The sequence below is a fragment of the Palaemon carinicauda genome, chromosome 32, assembly GCF_036898095.1.
Source record: "Palaemon carinicauda isolate YSFRI2023 chromosome 32, ASM3689809v2, whole genome shotgun sequence".
Classification (NCBI taxonomy): domain Eukaryota; kingdom Metazoa; phylum Arthropoda; class Malacostraca; order Decapoda; family Palaemonidae; genus Palaemon; species Palaemon carinicauda.
This window is the reverse complement of record NC_090756.1, coordinates 11,026,186-11,046,185: the sequence shown is the minus strand read 5'-3', so window position 1 is coordinate 11,046,185 and position 20,000 is coordinate 11,026,186. Positions and strand designations below refer to the sequence as shown.

General features: G+C 42.3%; 2 protein-coding genes across 2 annotated transcripts in view; one reads left to right on the top strand and one right to left on the bottom strand.

Annotated features, from left to right (window-relative positions):
• The window catches only part of LOC137625472 (putative neural-cadherin 2), a 78,658-nt gene extending 76,196 nt beyond the window's left edge, over positions 1-2,462 (bottom strand). Inside the window, exon 1 of the mRNA XM_068356383.1 lies at positions 2,352-2,462. Coding sequence (XP_068212484.1) covers positions 2,352-2,462 — 111 coding nt within the window. The remainder of the gene's footprint in view (positions 1-2,351) is intronic.
• The window catches only part of LOC137625266 (putative neural-cadherin 2), a 552,558-nt gene that overhangs the window by 4,088 nt on the left and 528,470 nt on the right, over positions 1-20,000 (top strand). Inside the window, exon 2 of the mRNA XM_068356062.1 lies at positions 2,334-2,471. The gene's annotated coding sequence lies outside the window, so the exon portion shown is untranslated. The remainder of the gene's footprint in view (positions 1-2,333; positions 2,472-20,000) is intronic.

Sequence of the window (20,000 nt, the reverse complement as noted above, 5' to 3'; positions counted from 1 at the left end):
TTTATTCATGGCTGGGGTTTGGCCCGTTAACATCACAACGTTGGCCAGTGCGGATTTGTGATGGTGGGAGATTTCCGTCTGATTGTTTATAGCAAACCAATCTAGTATGGGTGTCCCTGACTAACACAGCTTTCCAGATTATGGCGATACACAAACTCTTTCACCATGTTAAGGCATCCACACTCAGAAAGGTATATATATATATATATATATATATATATATATATATATATATATATATATATATATATATATATATATATATATATGAGAGAGAGAGAGAGAGAGAGAGAGAGAGAGAGAGAGAGAGAGAGAGAGAGAGAGGGTCGTTCTCTAAATCAAATTCAAACTCAATTAACCTTAACAATACAGAAAAAAAAATCCACATCCCAGCCATCATTATTTTTCCAGAGTACATAACTCCAGTCTTCCTCTTCACCATTATTATTTAAAGAAAATATATGGATTTGTTTTGCTCCAATAAATTCCAGCAAAAAAATAATAGTTTTTGTATATAGAAGATTTTTATGAATTTGTTCTTTTTTTCATTGCTGATTTAAATTCTCATCCTGTGTTCCCAATTTATCTTGTGTACACAGAGTTTACGTGGGGAGAATTTTACACACACACTCTCTCTCTCTCTCTCTCTCTCTCTCTCTCTCTCTCTCTCTCTCTCTCTCTCTCTCTCTCTCTCTCTCTCTCGCTATATATATATATGTATATATATAAAATATTTCCATGAAGGTATTCTCAATTGCTGGATTTTTGTTGCAGAGAGAGAGAGAGAGAGAGAGAGAGAATACAATCTTTGGAACTCCTCAAAGTATCTGAACTTACCTTAAGATCTCCTTCTTCTTCTCTCTTCTTCTTGTTTCTTCCCTTTTTAGTGAATGATCCTTGAAAACAGAATAAAAATTATGATACATTAAGAAATTGCAAAGATCTCTCTCTCTCTCTCTCTCTCTCTCTCTCTCTCTCTCTCTCTCTCTCTCTCTCTCTCTCTCTCTCTGCATCCAAAATCAAACAATTGAGAATAGCTTCATGGAGATAATTTATATATATATTTTTTTAATAAGTTTTAAATCTAAAATAATATATCCACTGTTGCCATTATCAACAATAAATTTATTTTATATTCTCAACTTGCCAAAGTTTATCATTAAATGGTTTGCCTCAAATAACCTATATTAATAGGTTTTTCATTCATTCATTCATTAGATTCATCCAGAAAATTCTAGTTATATTATTATTATTATTATTATTATTATTATTATTATTATTATTATTACAAGCTAAGCTACAACCCTAGTTGGAAAATTATAGGATGCTACAAGCCAAAGGGAGCTCCAACAGGGAAAAATACCCCCGTGAGGAAAGTAAATAAAAAAAAGTAATAGTAAAAATTATATTATATCTCAAGACTTTATATAAGAGTAATTCATTTCACCAAAAGACTGACATTTATTTAATCTTGTCTGACATATTTCCTCCACACAACCATCAGTGATTAAAATCTCGTATTTCTTTTCCAAGAAGATATCGTTTCGCGAATCTTACTTTTTATCATAATCCTGACTTTCAAGTGATCTCATATTTCTCTTTCGTAAGGATATTAATATTTCCTGGAAGTTTTCTGATTAGCGCGCAATTAATTTGAAAAATCCTTAGAAGGATATATTTTTCTTGAAGGTGACTATTCATCATATGTCCTTGAATAAAATTTGCTGGCAGTGTTAATTAATACACTTTTTTTTTTTTCATTGGTGTTTCTTTTATTGGAATATTTTTCCTATTTGCATAAAAAAAAAAAAAGTTTGTTAGTCTAACTTCGCCTTTAGAGTACATAACTGATGAATAACTTTTTTAATCCAACTCCACACTAAAGTTCCTTTGAAGTTCCTTCTCTCCACTTCATCTGTGGAACTTCTGTTTCATATTCCTTGCAAAGACTCAGCATAAATCTAACATGTTTCTTAATTAACTGAAGAACTTCTCTCTTCACTTCATCTGTGGAACTTTTGTCTTCCATTCCTTGCAGAGGCTCAGCATCCATCTAACATCTCTCTTAATTAACTGAAGTTTCTTCTCTCTTAACTTCATCTAAAGAACTTCTGTCTCCCACTCATTGCAGAGATTCAGCATACATCTAACATCTCTCTTAATTAAATGAAGTTCCTTCTTTCTTCCCTTCTGTCTCCCACTCATTGCAGAGACTCAGCATCCATCTACCATCTCTCTTGATTAACTGAAGTTCCTTCTCTCATCACATATGCATCCCATTCCTTGCAGAGACTTAGCATCCACCTAACAATTGTCTTAATGAACCTCTCCAGCAGGTGACAGCGACTGACCTGGACGGCGAGCAATACGGCCACCTGCAATACAGTCTCACAGGTGACGGCGTTTACAGCAACGGAACCAGATCCAGTTTTGCCATCGACGAAGACACTGGTGCAATTCATCTCCTGAGGGTAGGTTGCCGGATGTTGTGATGTGCATGGATTTGTTCAGTTTTGTTGTTTGGTTAGTTAGAAGGGGAACTCTTAGAAATGAGCATAGTCCTTAGTTAACTATTTATATGGTTTTCATCTATGAAAAGTTATTTACACTTCAAAATAGCAACTTGCCACATCATATTTATTTGAATGTTATTATCGTTATTATCATCTTTCGTATTATTTTGTTAGTTAGAAAGGAAACTCTTAGTAATGAGCATAGTCCTTAGTTAACTAATTACATGGTCATCTGAAAAGTTATTTACACCTCAAATAGCGAGGTACCACGTCAATATATTTATTTGAATGCTATATTTGTCATTATCATCTTTCTTGTTATTCTATTACTTTATATAATGTGTTTATCTAACTACATGTGGTATTGTTTATGTTAGCATGTTAATATTATACCGTTTGGATATACGCAAATATTTGATAATTAAGCCTCACAGATACTCATCCTTTAGTCTGCCCAAAGCTATAAACAAACCGTTTTCTATGAGAGTAGAAGTCAAACTAGTATAAAAATTACGTCATCACTATGACGCCACACTAATAAAGATGGAGGCAATCAACCCTGACCACCAAGACATTTGTAAACAAAGAAGACAGACTGAACACTGGTATGTTTTACATATATTTGCCATTGAGGTAATCTGAAGTTCACTTAACCCTTTTACCCCCAAAGGACGTACTGGTACGTTTCACAAAACCCATCCCTTTACCCCCAAGGACGTACCGGTACGTCCTTGCAAAAAAATGCTGTAAATTTTTTTTTTCTTCAGATTTTTGATCATTTTTTGAGAAAATACAGGCATTTTCCAAGAGAATGAGACCAACCTGACCTCTCTATGATAAAAATTAAGGCTGTTAGAGCAATTTAAAAAAAATATACTGCAAAATGTGCTGGGAAAAAAATAACCCCCTGGGGGTTAAGGGTTGGAAATTTCCAAAAAGCCTGGTGGTAATAGGGTTAATAATGATCAATAAAGATAGGTTATAATTGCATGAATACAATACGTGGCAATCTGGCATGGATTCTAAATATTTAGCCAAGCCTTGTAGTGCTAGGTTTGTGTTCCTATTCCAGTTGGTGTTAAGATATTAAAGAAGCATCGTTGCCCACTGTTTCGTAAAGTCAGACTTCTCACATGCCTGTGATTGCCAAGAGTATGCAAAATCTCCAAATGCATGTATTGAATTTAACCTAAATTGATTATTAGCAAATATGATCCAGCCTAGGCTAGGTAGGAAAAATGGTAGGCTGTATGTGATTTCAAATTGTGTTTGAATATGAATGACTTTATTTTTATTTACACAATCGTTAATGCATGCAAATTATCCCTAAAAAAACTCCGCTGTGATGTTACAAATAATTTTCTTTAATCATTAAATGGTGGTAGAACCCTACATCAGTGTGCTATTGTAAAGGCTTGATTGGTTAAAGGAGAGAAGGAGATTTACGTCTGTTTAGATAGGGTTACGTTAGGTTAGTAACTTTCCCCGTAATTTCCCTGTAACTTTAATAAACGATCGACCTTGCCATCCCTATAAAACATGATTACTGATTATTTGTTACATCTTTAAGGGAAAATTAGGTAAATTATTTTTGTTAAGTATATGATGCTTTAATTTCTAGACAAGTATATCAACCATATATTCCCACTTGCTGTATTGTGTTTAACCATTTCTGACCAAGAATATTGAGGCAAACCAGTTGGAAAAATAAATGGTAGCCTAGATGTAAGGGAGGTGAAATTAAAGTATCATAATTACCTATAATTCATATCATACCTCGAGCTGGTTTTTTGATCTGCCATGGGTGGCATCACACGTAAATAAACATTGTCTCATTGCTCCTGTATTTTGGCAAGCAGTCCGTGGATTTGCTGCACACACCATATCTGTGGGTCGCTATTAGATTATCTTAGTTACTTACAATATAAGTTAAATCACATTACTCAAATGGTTTTTGCTCGGCCGCGACTTGCTTCGCTCGCAATTTAACATTATCCCATTGCTCCTCTGTTTTGACGAGCAGTACATAGATGTGCTGCACATGCCGTCTGTGTCGGTCACTAATAAAGTATCAGCGTAGTTACCTACAATATATATCACGTTCCTCAAATGTTTTTTTCATTCAACTGTGGCTTGCTTTTCTTACAAATAAACATTATCTCATTGCTCCTTTGTTCTGGTGAGTGGTACGTGAATGAGGTGTGCCTGCCTAGTATGTAGGGCAGTAGGCAGTAATAATTTCCTACAGCAGCAACAATAAAGCTACAGTTCAAGAATAATCATCTCCTATTTTTCAGTAATTACACAAATTACTACTCAGCAAAGTTGTTTAGCACCTGACCATATCTTAATGCCCTAAAATAATTTGGCAACTCACAAAGACTGCATAACCTAGTCAGGAAAGATTTTTTTCTACCATCAATTTCACAAATTTGATTTGTTCAATTTAATAACTTTTTTAAGGGTACTATAAAAGTAACTTTAGTCATAGATAGGTGTAAGAAGTACTAGCCTACAACAGTAATTTTTAGGATGAAATTTTAATTTCAGTAATTCAGGGTAAACTAACCTGCTAGGTCTTAGTGGGCTAAGTGCTAAAAGTAGTAAAACATTAGTCTGTTCTATAGGACTTGGACTATATCTATTTTAGCCCATGGTTTGTTAATATTTGCATAGCTCCAAAAGAGTAATTTAGACTCTAGAGTACTAGGCTCAATACAGGTGTTTTAGTGAATTTGCTAGAAAACTAGACAGGTCAAATTTATGACGGTAGCTTGTTCAGGTGGTAAAATTTCTTTGTATTAAAAGTCAACCGCTTCAGATTTTTAGATTAAAAGCAACTAGGAATACTGGCTACCATATTAAAGAATCTAGTATCACATAAGGAATTTATAATATGTGATACCTTGTAAAATAAATTTAGGCCTACAAGGGAAATTATTTCTAAATTATGTTTAGAGTGATATTTATCCTTCCATCAGCAAGAGTCAATTATTTTAGGACAAGAAATAGAAAACTCATTTGATTAGTTATATTTATATGACAAGTTTATTCATATATGTGTATTAGATATTACGTAAAAGGTAATGAATGGGCAGTAACCACTTTTAAGTGATATTGGGCCCTACAAATATTCAAATGACCAGGTATAAGGAAACTTAAGCCTAACCTAAACGGTAGGACACCCTACGTACAAATCTTTCTTCAGAATGACACATTCGTAAATTCTAATGCTTACGATATACTAGAGTGTAGGTAACATTAGTTCTACTTGATAATAGGCTGTTATTAGTTAGATTTTGTTGCCTTGGCAACCATTTTCATATGAGAATTACTGATGGTTTTGGCCTTGGGTGTGACACATCCCAATGTCAGGTTAGGCCAACTCCACTTTTAGATTAAGCCAACACCACTTTTAGGTTAGGCTAGATATATTAGGCAGTATTTAAGCAAATTCCTTTTGTGTTATCCTTGATTAGGTTCTGCTGGCTGAACAACATTATTTATTTTTCAATATTAAACTTACCCGATAATCATGTAGCTGTCAACTCCGTTGCCCGACAGAATTCTATGGAGGGATACGCCAGCTATCACAATACTAGAAGGGGGTGTACTTACCAGCGCCACCTGTGGCCAGGTACTATAGTACTTCTTGTTGACACCTCCTCAATTTTTCCTCTGTCGTGCTTCCGGCAAGACGTTCTGGGATACGCTTATGTTCTTGGAGTATTTTCACGACTTTGGTGAAGTATTTCTCTTTGATTTCGGCTGTCGCTTTACTGGAAACTTCTATATTAGCTTAGTTAGCTTTTGGAATTAATTTGATTAATTATGGTGACGAAGAGAGTATGAACTCTCTTTCACCTTTAAATGGCCGACCCTTCCCTTAGACGGAAGTGTTGGTGTCTAAGAGAGTATAGACTCTCTTTCTTAATTTTGCTTAACAAAAGTTATAGATTTATTTTATATCTCTCCGCCTCTTATAGGCCTCTTCGATTAACTTCCTTTTATTATAAACTTATTAAAATTAATTTTTATATTTGTTTATATTCGACCTTCCTAATAGTAGGCGGTCTTTTCTTGGTACCGAAGTTAATTAACATTGAGCCCGTCATTTTGGTTTTACCTGTTAACATATTATGCTATTTTAATGTCTTTGAAAGAATTTCTTTGATAGTCTCGTACTGTTTTCAAAGTTGAACTAACGTTTTGTTTTGTCTCTGCAGTTGTTGACGTTCAGAACGTTCAACTTGCGCTCTATCGTTACGATAGAGAAAGAATTTTTCACGGTTTCACGTTGCAGTAAGAGTAACCGTGTCTAGCGTTTTGTTCATTCTTTCTTAACTTAATGGTTTTAATCCTAATAAAGGAACTTTTCATTTTGGGAAATATTTCAGTTTTTTCCTTTAACAATAATATGTTTTAACGATATATATGATTGGGCTCTTCTCTCAGGTTCTAAGTCAAGAGAGAGAGAGAGAGAGAGAGATAGAGACGGAGGGAGAAAGAGGAGGATAAACGTTTCATACAAGCGAGTAACGTTGTTATCGTTTTTGCTCTTCTCCCTAGTCTCTTTAGGGGAAGAAGGTAAACGTTTCTAGAGTGATCTAGTGTTTAGTCTCTTTCCAGCCACTGAATTATTTATCTTTCATTAGATTTTTCTGTTCCATTGTAATTCTGTTTTCGCAATTACTAACTTTTCAATATTAAACTTACCCGATAATCATGTAGCTGTCAACTCCGTTGCCCGACAGAATTCTATGGAGGGATACGCCAGCTATCACAATACTAGAAGGGGGTGTATTTACCAGCGCCACCTGTGGCCAGGTACTCAAGTACTTCTTGTTGACACCTCCTCAATTATTCCTCTGTCGTGCTTCCGGCAAGACGTTCTGGGATACGCTTATGTTCTTGGAGTATTTTCACGACTTTGGTGAAGTATTTCTCTTTGATTTCGGCTGTCGCTTTACTGGAAACTTCTATATTAGCTTAGTTAGCTTTTGGAATTAATTTGATTTATTATGGTGACGAGAGAGTATGAACTCTCGTTCACCTTTCAATGGCCGACCCTTCCCTTAGACGGAAGTGTTGGTGTCTAAGAGAGTATAGACTCTCTTTCTTAATTTTGCTTAACAAAAGTTATAGATTTATTTTATATCTCTCCGCCTCTTATAGGCCTCTTCGATTAACTTCCTTTTATTATAAACTCATTAAAATTAATTTTTATTTTTGTTTATATTCGACCTTCCTAATAGTAGGCGGTCTTTTACCGAAGTTAATAACTTTGAGCCCGTCATTTCGGTTTTACCTGTTAACATATTATGCTATTTCCGCCACAGAGTTTGAAAGATTTTCTTTGACAGTCTCGTACTGTTTTCAAAGTTGAACTAACGTTTTGTTTTGTCTCTGCAGTTGTTGACGTTCAGAACGTTCAACTTGCACTCTATCGTTACGATAGAGAAAGAATGTTCACGGTTTCACGTTGCAGTAAGAGTAACCGTGTCTAGCGTTTTGTTCATTCTTTCTTAATTTAATGGTTTTGATCCTAATAAAGGAACTTTTCAGTTTTTTCCTTTAACAATAATATGTTTTAACGATATATATGATTGGGCTCTTCTCTCAGGTTCTAAGTCAAGAGAGAGAGAGAGAGAGAGAGAGATAGAGACAGAGGGAGAGAGAGGATAAACGTTTCATTCAAGCCTGCCAGGCGTACGAGTAACGTCGTTATCGTTTTTTTGCTCTTCTCCCTAGTCTCTTTAGGGGAAGAAACTAAACGTTTCTAGAGTGATCTAGTGTTTAGTCTCTTTCCAACCACTGAATTATCTTTCATTAGATTTTTCTGTTACATTGTAATTCTGTTTTCGCAATTACTAACTTTGAGAAAGGATAGAATTGCGTATTTCAGGTACAAACCACTTAAAGTTTCGAGTTCAGTGAAATAAGTGCAAACAGAAATCAAAGTGATAAGTGATTAGTGCGTGAGGGTACTTTTGTGCGCGCCAGTCGTCCTCCCAGTCCGGGACCTCTTGCAAGCTCCCAAGCCCAGGGGAGAAGCAATGTCGAAGGGCATAAGGGTTCAGCAGGCCTTGATCGGCGCACAGAAGTATTCTCGGTGGTTGTGGGCGTGTCTTACCGAGACCGTCACTCCCACCCGCAGACGATTGAGCCCTTATTTTGCTCGTCTGCAGAAGAGATTAGGGGAGAAAATAAAGGCAGAGTAACGCTGGTCTCAGGTCTCAAGACCTCTTAAACGTTAAGTCCAGACCTATGCCAGACGTACGAAGTTAAAGTTCACAACCCGAATGCAGTCATTGGGTTAGCTCTGACTCTCCTCAGTCATCAGTTGATTACACTCCGCCTAAGAGGAGTAAGGTTCTGCCACAACAGATCTCTGCTGTTAAGGCTTTACCTCAGCAGAACTTAGTGTCTGCCGACCCCAAGTTAACTCTACTGCAGTCCATACAGTCACAACTTTCGGTTTTGATGCGTGAGTGTCGGGCTGAGAGTGTTGCGCCTCCGCCTCCGCCTACACTCCCCCCCCGCCTATGATCGCTCCGACTGATCACAGTACCACCTGCCAGGCGTACGATGTTGTGAACTCTACTACAGTCCATGCAAGCACAGCTTTCGGACTTGATGCGTGAGTGTCGGGCTGAGAGTGTTGCTCCTCCGCCTCCGCCTACACTCCCTCCACCTACACTCGCTCCGCCTGATCACAGTACCATCTGCCAGGCGTACGATGTTGTGGACTCTACTACAGTCCATGCAAGCACAGCTTTCGGACTTGATGCGTGAGTGTCGGGCTGAGAGTGTTGCTCCTCCGCCTCCGCCTACACTCCCTCCACCTACACTCGCTCCGCCTGATCGCAGTACCACCTGCCAGCAGTTCCACCTGCCAGGCGTACGATGTTGAGCCACGTGCTGAGTTTGCTGTTCCCTGTGGTGTTCAGCCTCCGCCTTCCTTAAGGCAACCTTTACATTGGGATCAGGAGGATTATACCTCTCTTCCTCCGCCTCCACTTGCTGCTCCACCAGTGATGCAACACTCGGTTGAGGTACAACAACCTCTCCCGTCCATGAGTCAGTCTCCTCAGCTCTCGCTACAGCGAGCTCAACCCTCCACAAGGCAAGCACCACAACACCTTAGCCTTGCGCCTCAGGAGCCTCAGCTTGCGAGACATTTACCTTGTTCTGCGCAGCCTCTTCCTCATCGCGCTCCGCTCACACCACAGGAACTGGAACTTGCTACTCCGCTTCCGCCAACCGCTCAGCAAGCGCAACCCTTGGGTTCAACCACTCATGCTAGGAGTCAGCCTCCTCCACCCATGCGCCTTCCTTCTGCTTGTCTTTTATTCAGCCTTTGCAGACTGAGCCTCAGGTGTTCCCTCATCGGAGTCTTGAAGAGGAAACCACAACTATTGTTGTTCCAGCTCGTTCTGACTCTGCTGTTCAGCATACCTTACCTCCATTTTCATACCATGGTTTAAACCCCATGCAAGCATGCATAAAGCACTCTAGCACTGGTCATGGAATTTCTGAGAAATGTTAAACGCCATGCACACGCTCTGCTTTCCTTACAGCAGGCTCTGCTTACAGCAGGCTCTGCTTACTACATGCTCAGCATACAGCATGCTCTGCTTTCAGCATGCTCTGCATACAACATGCTCTGCATACAGCATGCTCTGCATTCAGCATGCTCTGCATACAACATGCTCTACATACAGCATACTCTGCATACATCATGCTCTGCATACCTTACCGCATGCTTCTCAACACATCTTGGGTTGTTGCCAACTCACTAGACTGTCAAGCAGTTTCATAACGTTGCCTTCTAGTCTGCTGCTTTTGCACCAGTGAACCCTCACTCAGAGAACTTAGCTTTTCTAGGATAAGGTCCCTGTAGATGAGAAAGTTCTTTTCTCCCTCCTTCTGATATTCCCTTGAGGACTCTGTCATTTGGAGGGAGCCTTTAGCTGCATAACCTCTTATGGACTTTTATTTAAGCATAACATGCTTACAGGGAAGGTAATGGTTCCACTTCAGCCGCTAATCCCGTCTGTTACCACACCTGCTCCCATAGACCTTGAGCTGTGTTGCATGACATGCAGTCCAAGCTTAGTCCTTGTTAGAGAATTTTTTGTTTACGGAGTCAATGTGTCACGGGGAAGACGTTCAACAACCAACAGAAGGGACTTGTTGTGACGCAGTGCGGCAACCTCAGCAACCCGTTAAGGAGTTGTCTGTACGACCCAGACAGTCTAGACAGATTCGGGTTGTCACTGTACTTCCTCGCTTGCCCATGATTGACAGTTTACAGACTGTGCAGCAGTATCATGATCTTGTGTCCGGCTCCGTCAGACGACTGGCTTTTAAGAGCTCCCACAAGTCGTCGCTGTCTGGAGATTTTCAAATGGACTATGGATCTGACCAAGGAACTGGGCCTCCTGGTCAATTTTGAGGAGTCTCAGCTCGTTCCATCCCAGACCATTGTCTCCTTGGGTATGGATCTTCAGAGTCGAGCTTTTCGGACTTGTCCGTCGGCCCCAAGGATCTTCCAAGCCCTAGAATGCATCCAGAGCATGCTGAGAAGGAACCGATGCTTAGTCAGGCAGTGGATGAGTCTAACAGGGACACTTTCATCGCTGGCCCTGTTCATCGAGTTAGGGAGACTCCACCTCCGCCCCCTTCAGTATCATCTAGCTGCTCACTGGATAAAGGACATGACGCTAGAGACGGGTTCAGTTCCTGTTTCCGAAGAGATGAGGTCTACTCTAACGTGGTGGAAGAACAGCATTCTTCTCAAGGAAGGTCTACCATTGGCTGTTCAGACCCCCGACCACCGTCTCTTCTCGGACGCATCGGACACGGGCTGGGGTGCGACACTGGACGGACAGGAATGCTCGGGAACATGGAATCAGGAGCAAAGGACACTTCACATCTATTGCAAGGAGTTGTTGGCAGTTCATCTGGCCTTGATAAACTTCAAGTCCCTCCAGCTTAACAAGGTGGTGGAGGTGAACTCCGACTACACCACAGCCTTGGCTTACATCTCCAAGCAGGGAGGGACTCATTCGAGGAAGTTGTTCGAGATCGCAAGGGACCTCCTCATTTGGTCAAAAGATCGAAAGCTCACGCTGGTAACGAGGCTCATTCAGGGCGATATGAATGTCATGGCAGATCGCCTCAGCCGGAAGGGTCAGGTCTTCCCCACAGAGTGGACCCTTCACAAGAATGTTTGCAGCAGACTTTGGGCCCTGTGGGGTCAGCCAACCATAGATCTATTCGCTACCTCGATGACCAAGAGGCTCCTCTTGTTTTGTTCTCCGATTCCAGACCCAGCAGCAGTTCGCGTGGATGCCTTTCTGCTGGATTGGTCCCATCTCGACCTGTATGCATTCCCGCCGTTCAAGATTGTCAACAGGGTACTTCAGAAGTTCGCCTCTCACAAAGGGACACGGCTGACGTTGGTTGCTCCCCTCTGGCCCGCGAGAGAATGGTTCACCGAGGTACTGCAATGGCTGGTCGACGTTCCCAGGACTCTTCCTCCTAGAGTGGACCTTCTGCGTCAACCTCACGTAAAGAAGGTACACCCAAACCTCCACGCTCTTCGTCTGACTGCCTTCAGACTATCGAAAGACTCTCAAGAGCTAGAGGCTTTTCGAAGGAGGCAGCCAGAGCGATTGCCAGAGCAAGGACGACATCCACTCTCAGAGTCTATCAGTCTTAATGGGAAGTCTTCCGAAGCTGGTGCAAGGCCAATGCAGTTTTCCTCAACCAGTACCACTGTAACCCAGATTGCTGACTTCCTGTTACATCTAAGGAACGTAAGATCCCTATCAGCTCCTACGATCAAGGGTTACAGAAGTATGTTGGCAGCGGTTTTCCGCCACAGAGGCTTGGATCTTTCCTCCAACAAAGATCTACAGGACCTCCTTAGGTCTTTTGAGACCTCAAAGGAACGTCGGTTGTCCACTCCAGGCTGGAATCTAGACGTGGTCCTAAGGTTCCTAATGTCATCAGGATTTGAACCGCTCCAATCAGCCTCTTTTAAGGACCTCACATTAAAAACTCTTTTCCTCGTGTGCTTAGCAACAGGTAAAAGAGTAAGTGAGATCCACGCCTTCAGCAGGAACATAGGTTTCACATCTGAAACGGCTACATGTTCCTTGCAGCTCGGTTTTTTGGCTAAAAACGAGCTTCCTTCCCGTCCTTGGCCTAAGTCGTTCGAGATCCCAAGCCTGTCCAACATGGTGGGGAACGAACTGGAGAGAGTACTTTGCCCAGTTAGAGCTCTTAAGTACTATCTAAGAAGGTCAAAACCATTACGAGGACAATCAGAAGCCTTATGGTGTGCTATCAAGAAGCCTTCTCTACCAATGTCTAAGAACTCAGTTTCTTACTACATCAGGCTTCTGATTAGAGAAGCAAATTCTCATCTGAAGGAAGAAGACCTTGCTTTGCTGAAGGTAAGGACACATGAAGTGAGAGCTGTGGCTACTTCAGTGGCCTTCAAACAGAACCGTTCTCTGCAGAGTGTTATGGATGCAACCTATTGGAGAAGCAAGTCAGTGTTCGCATCATGCTATCTCAAAGATGTCCAGTCTCTTTACGAGTACTGCTACACCCTGGGTCCATTCGTAGCAACGAATGCAGTAGTAGGCGAGGGCTCAGCCACTACATTCCCATAATCCCATAACTTTTTAACCTTTCTCTTGAATACTTTTTATGGGTTGTACGGTCGGCTAAGAAGCCTTCCACATCCTTGTTGATTTGGCGGGTGGTCAATTCTTTCTTGAGAAGCGCCAAGGTTAAAGGTTGTGATGAGGTCCTTTAGTATGGGTTGCAGCCCTGTATACTTTAGCACCTTTGAGTTGATTCAGCCTCCCAAGAGGAACGCTGCGCTCAGTAAGGAAGACGATCTTATTAAAGGCAGAGTAACGGTTCAAGTCGACTTCCTTACCAGGTACTTATTATTTCATTGTTATTGTGGATAACTGATTATATGAAATACGGGATACTTAGCTATCCTTTAGTCTTGTACACTGGTTTTTCACCCACCCCCCTGGGTGTGAATCAGCTACATGATTATCGGGTAAGTTTAATATTGAAAAATGTTATTTTTATTAATAAAATAAATTTTTGAATATACTTACCCGATAATCATGATTTAATCGACCCTCCCTTCCTCCCCATAAAGAACCAGTGGACCGAGGAATAATTGAGGAGGTGTCAACAAGAAGTACTTGAGTACCTGGCCACAGGTGGCGCTGGTAAATACACCCCCTTCTAGTATTGTGATAGCTGGCGTATCCCTCCATAGAATTCTGTCGGGCAACGGAGTTGACAGCTACATGATTATCGGGTAAGTATATTCAAAAATTTATTTTATTAATAAAAATAACATTTTTGAGAAAGGATAGAATTGCGTGTTTCAGGTACAAACCACTTAAAGTTTCGAGTTCAGTGAAATAAGTGCAAACAGAAAATCAAAGTGATAAGTGATTAGTGCGTGAGGGTACTTCTGTGCGCGCCAGTCGTCCTCCCAGTCCGGGACCTCTTGCAAGCTCCCAAGCACAGGGGAGAAGCAATGTCGAAGGACAAAAGGGTTCAGCAGGCCTTGATCGGCGCACAGAAGTATCCTCGGTGGTTGTGGGCGTGTCTTACCGAGACCGTCACTCCCACCCGCAGACGATTGAGCCCTTATTTTGCTCGTCTGCAGAAAACATTTAGGGGAGAAAACGCTGGTCTCAGGTCTCAAGACCTCTTAAACGTAAAGTCCAGTCCTATGCCAGACGTACGAAGTTAGAGTTCAACAACCCGGATGCAGTCATTGGGTTAGCTCTGACTCCCCGCAGTCATCAGTTGAATGCACTCCGCCTAAGAGGAGTAAGGTTCTGCCGCAACAGATCTCTGCTGTTAAGGCTTTACCTCAGCAGACCTTAGTGTCTGCCGACCCCAAGTTGACTCTACTGCAGTCCATGCAGTCACAACTTTCGGTCTTGATGCGTGAGTGTCGGGCTGAGAAGGTTGCGCCTCCGCCTGCGCTCGCTCCGCCTGCGCTCGCTCCGCCTGACCGCAGTACCGCCTGCCAGGCGTACGATGTTGAGCCACGTTATGAGTTTACTGATCCCAGTGGTGTGCAGCTCCCTCCGCCTTCCTTAAGGCAACCTCAGCAATGGGAACAGGAGGCTTATACCTCTCTTCCTCCGCTTCCACTTGCTGTTCCACCAGTGAGGCAACACTCGCTTGAGGTACAACAACCTCTCCCATCCATGAGTCAGTCTCCTCAGCTCTCGCTGCAGCGAGCTCAACCCTCCTCAAGGCAAGCACAACACCTTAGCCTTGCGCCTCAGGAGCCTCAACTTGCGAGACTTTTACTGCGTTCTGCGCAGCCACTACCTTTTCGCTCTCAGCTCACACCGCAGGAACCTCAACTCGTTCCTCAGGAACTTGCACCTGCGCATCCGCCAACCACTCAGCAAGCGCAACCCTTGAGTTCAGCCACTCATGCCAGGAGTCAGCCTCCTCCACCCATGAGCCTACCTTCTGCTGATCAGCCTTTGCAGACTGAGCCTCAGGTGTTCCCTCAACAGAGTCTTGAAGAGGAAACCACAACTATTGTTGTTCCAGCTCGTTCTGACTCTGCTGTTCAGCTTACCTTACCTCCATTGTCAAACATTATGATAATGGAGGTTATTTGTATTACATATAAAAATATATTTGTATTCCTTGCAATATATTTTTAACAATATCGCAAATATGGCAAAAATATGAATCATGAGTTATGAATGTAAGGTTAATATTATGTTGATATTAAAACCCCTATGCAAGCATGCATAAAGCACTCTAGCACTGGTCATGGAATTTCTGAGAAATGTTAAACGCCATGCACACGCTCTGCTTACCTTACAGCATGCTCTACATACAGCATGCTCTGCTTACAGCATGCTCTGCATACAACATGCTCTGCATACAGCATGCTCTGCATTCAGCATGCTCTGCATACAACATGCTCTACATACAGCATGCTCTGCATACAGCATGCTCTGCATACAACATGCTCTGCATACAGCATGCTCTGCATTCAGCATGCTCTGCATACAACATGCTCTGCATACAGCATGCTATGCATTCAGCATGCTCACCATACAACATGCTCTACATACAGCATGCTCTGCATACAGCATACTCTGCATACAACATGCTCTGCATACCTTACCGCATGCTTCTCAGTCACACATCTTTGGTTGTTGCCAACTCACTAGACTGTCAAGCAGTTTCATAACGTTGCCTTCTAGTCTGCTGCTTTTGCACCAGTGAAACCCTCACTGAGAGAACTTAGCTTTTCTAGGATATGGTCCCTGTAGATGAGAAAGTTCTTTTCTCCCTCCTTCTGATATTCCCTTGAGGACTCTGTCATTTGGAGGGAGCCTTTAGCTGCGTAGCCTCCTATGGACTTTTATTTAAGCATAACATGCTTCCAGGGAAGGTAATGGTTCCACTTCAGTCGCTAATCCCGTCTGTTACCACACCTGCTCCCATAGACCTTGAGCTGTGTTGCAAGACATGCAGTCCAAGCTTAGTCCTTGTTAGAGGATTTTTTGTTTACGGAGTCAATGTGTCACGGGGAAGACGTTCAACAACCAGCAGAAGTGACTTGTTGTGACGCAGTGCGGCAACCTCAGCAACCCGATAAGGAGTTGTCTGTACGACCCAGACAGTCTAGACAGATTCGGGTTGTCACTGTACTTCCTCGCTTGCCCATGGTTGACAGTTCTCAGACTGTGCAGCAGTACCATGATCTTGTGTCCGGCTCCGTCAGACGACTGGCTTTTAAGAGCTCCCACAAGTCGTCGCTGTCTGGAGATTTTCAAATGGACTATGGATCTGACCAAGGAACTGGGCCTCCTGGTCAATTTTGAGGAGTCTCAGCTCGTCCCATCCCAGACCATTGTCTCCTTGGGTATGGATCTTCAGAGTCGAGCTTTTCGGGCTTCTCCGTCGGCCCCAAGATCTTCCAAGCCCTAGAATGCATCCAGAGCATGCTGAGAAGGAACCGATGCTCAGTCAGGTAGTGGATGAGTCTAACAGGGACACTTTCATCGCTGGCCCTGTTCATCGTGTTAGGGAGACTCCACCTCTCCCCCCTTCAGTATCATCTAGCTGCTCACTGGATAAAGGACATGACGCTAGAGACGGTCTCGGTTCCTGTTTCCGAAGAGAGGAGGTCTTCTCTCGCGTGGTGTAAGAACAGCTTTCTTCTCAAGGAAGTCTACCTTTGGCTGTTCAGAAACACGACCGCCGTCTCCTCTCAGACGCATCAGACACGGGCTGGGGTGCGACTTTGGACGGACAAGAATGCTCGGGAACATGGAATCAGGAGCAAAGGACACTTCACATCAATTGCAAGGAGTTGTTGGCGGTTATTCTGGCCTTGATAAACTTCAAGTCCCTCCAGCTTTACAAAGTGGTGGAGTTGGACTCTGACAACACCACAGCCCTGGCTTACATCTTCAAGCAGGGAGGGACTCTTTCGTGGAAGTTGTTCTAGATCGCAAGGGACCTACTCATCTGGTCTAAAGATCGAAAGCTAACTGGTAACGAGGTTCATTCAGGGCGGTATGAATGTCATGGCAGATTACCTCAGCCGGAAGGGTCAGGTCATCCCCACAGAGTGGACCCTTCTCAAGAATGTTTGCAGCAGACTTTGGGCCCTGTGGGGTCAGCCAACCATAGATCTGTTCGCTACCTCGATAACCTAGAGACTCCTGTTGTATTGTTCTCCGATTCCAGACCCAGCAGCAGTTCACGTGGATGCTTTTCTACTGGATTGGTTCCATCTCGACCTGTATGCATTCCCGCCGTTCAAGATTGTCAACAGGGTACTTCAGAAGTTCTCCTCTCACAAAGGGACACGGCTGACGTTGGTTGGCTCCGCTCTGGCCCGCGAGAGAATGGTTCTTAGAGGTACTGCAATGGCTGGTCGACATTCCCAGGACTCTTCCTCTAGGAGTGAACCTTCTAAGTCTACCTCACGTAAAGAAGGTACACCCAATCCTCCACGCTCTTCGTCTGACTGCCTTCAGACTTTCGAAAGACTCTCAAGAGCTAGGGGCTTTTCGAAGGAGGCAGCCAGAACGATTGCCAAAGCAAGGAGAACATCCACTCTCAGAATCTTTCAGTCTCAAGGGGAAGTCTTCCGTAGCTGGTACAAGACCAATGCAGTTTCCTCAACCAGTACCACTGTAACCCAGATTGCTGACTTCCTGTTATATCTAAGGAAAGTAAGATCCCTTTCAGCTCCTACGATCAAGGGTTACAGAAGTATGTTGGCAGCGGTTTTCCGCCACAGAGGCTTGGATCTTTCCACCAACAAAGATCTACAGGACCTCCCTAGGTCTTTTGAGACCTCAAAGGAACGTCGGTTGTCCACTCCAGGCTGGAATCTAGATGTGGTCCTAAGGTTCCTTATGTCATCAAGATTTGAACCTCTCCAATCAGCCTCTTTTTAGGACCTCACATTAAAAACTCTTTTCCTCGTGTGCTTGACAACAGCTAAAAGAGTAAGTGAGATCCACGCCTTCAGCAGGATCATTGTTTTCACATCTGAAACGGCTACATGTTCCTTGCAGCTCGGTTTTTGCTAAACGAGCTTCCTTCACGTCCTTGGCCTAAGTCGTTCGAGATCCCAAGCCTGTCCAACTTGGTGGGGAATGATCTGAAGAGAGTACTTTGCCCAGTTAGAGCTCTTAGGTACTATCTAAAAAGGTCTTAACCTTTACAAGGACAATCAGAAGCCTTATAGTGTGCTATCAAGAAACCTTCTTTTCCAAGTTCTAAGAACTCAGTTTCTTACTATTCAGGCTTCTGATTAGAGAAACACATTCTCATCTGAAGGAAGAAGACCTTGCTTTGCTGAAGGTAAGGACACATGAAGTGGGAGCTGTGGCTACTTCAGTGGCCTTCAAACAGAGCCATTCTCTGCAGAGTGTTATGGATGCAACCTATTGGAGAAGCAAGTCAGTGTTCGCATCATTCTATCTCAAAGATGTCCAGTCTCTTTACGAGTACTGCTACACCCTGGGACCATTCGTAGCAACGAATGCAGTAGTAGGCGAGGGCTCAGCCACTACATTCCCATAATCCCATAACCTTTTAACCTTTCTCTTGAATACTTTTTATGGGTTGTACGGTCGGCTAAGAAGCCTTCCACATCCTTGTTGATTTGGCGGGTGGTCAATTCTTTCTTGAGAAGCGCCGAGGTTAAAGGTTGTGATGAGGTCCTTTAGTATGGGTTGCAGCCCTGTATACTTTAGCACCTTTGAGTTGATTCAGCCTCCCAAGAGGAACGCTGTGCTCAGTAAGGAAGACGATCTTATTAAAGGCAGAGTAACGGTTCAAGTCGACTTCCTTACCAGGTACTTATTATTTCATTGTTATTGTGGATAACTGATTATATGAAATACGGGATACTTAGCTATCCTTTAGTCTTGTACACTGGTTTTTCACCCACCCCCCTGGGTGTGAATCAGCTACATGATTATCGGGTAAGTTTAATATTGAAAAATGTTATTTTTATTAGTAAAATAAATTTTTGAATATACTTACCCGATAATCATGATTTAATCGACCCTCCCTTCCTCCCCAGAGAGAACCAGTGGACCGAGGAAAAATTGAGGAGGTGTCAACAAGAAGTACTATAGTACCTGGCCACAGGTGGCGCTGGTAAGTACACCCCCTTCTAGTATTGTGATAGCTGGCGTATCCCTCCATAGAATTCTGTCGGGCAACGGAGTTGACAGCTACATGATTATCGGGTAAGTATATTCAAAAATTTATTTTACTAATAAAAATAACATATTTCAATTCATGTCAGTGGGAAAGTAACACTATACAGTACCGTCCAGGATCGTAGTGTCACATCTTGAATATATGATAAACTATATTTATTTGAGTTACAGTTTCTAAAACAGAATATGAAAAAAACCATGATTGAAATCACTCTTAAGAGAGTCCTTAATAACTACCCTCTTTACTTCTAGTTAAAAAAAAGTGTGACATTGACAATTACAATGCAGAGGCAAGATATGTACAGGAGTGGTCTTTTGGCCAGATCATTTTCATTTATCAATTATACGAATATCCACATATAATTAGGTTATTTTGTTATCAGCTTCATAAACTGGATTTTTCCATATTGTAATACACATGTTTATTGTTGGCTTTCGAATTAACAAATTTTAAAAAAAAGTAAAGGTTTATTTCTGTACTTATTGAACATAAGACTTTTGCAAATTTAATTGGTATTGCTTTGATTACAGCCAGTCCACAGTAGACCTATTTGTAAACAAGACCATTTCTTTGTGGGGTGTGGGAGGGGGGTAACAGGGTGATGTTTCATTTGTCTGGTATACAACCTCCATTTACATAAGGGAAGCTTTTGCAAGCAGGTAACATTTGCAAAGTAGGATGGGTTATGTCTAAAGT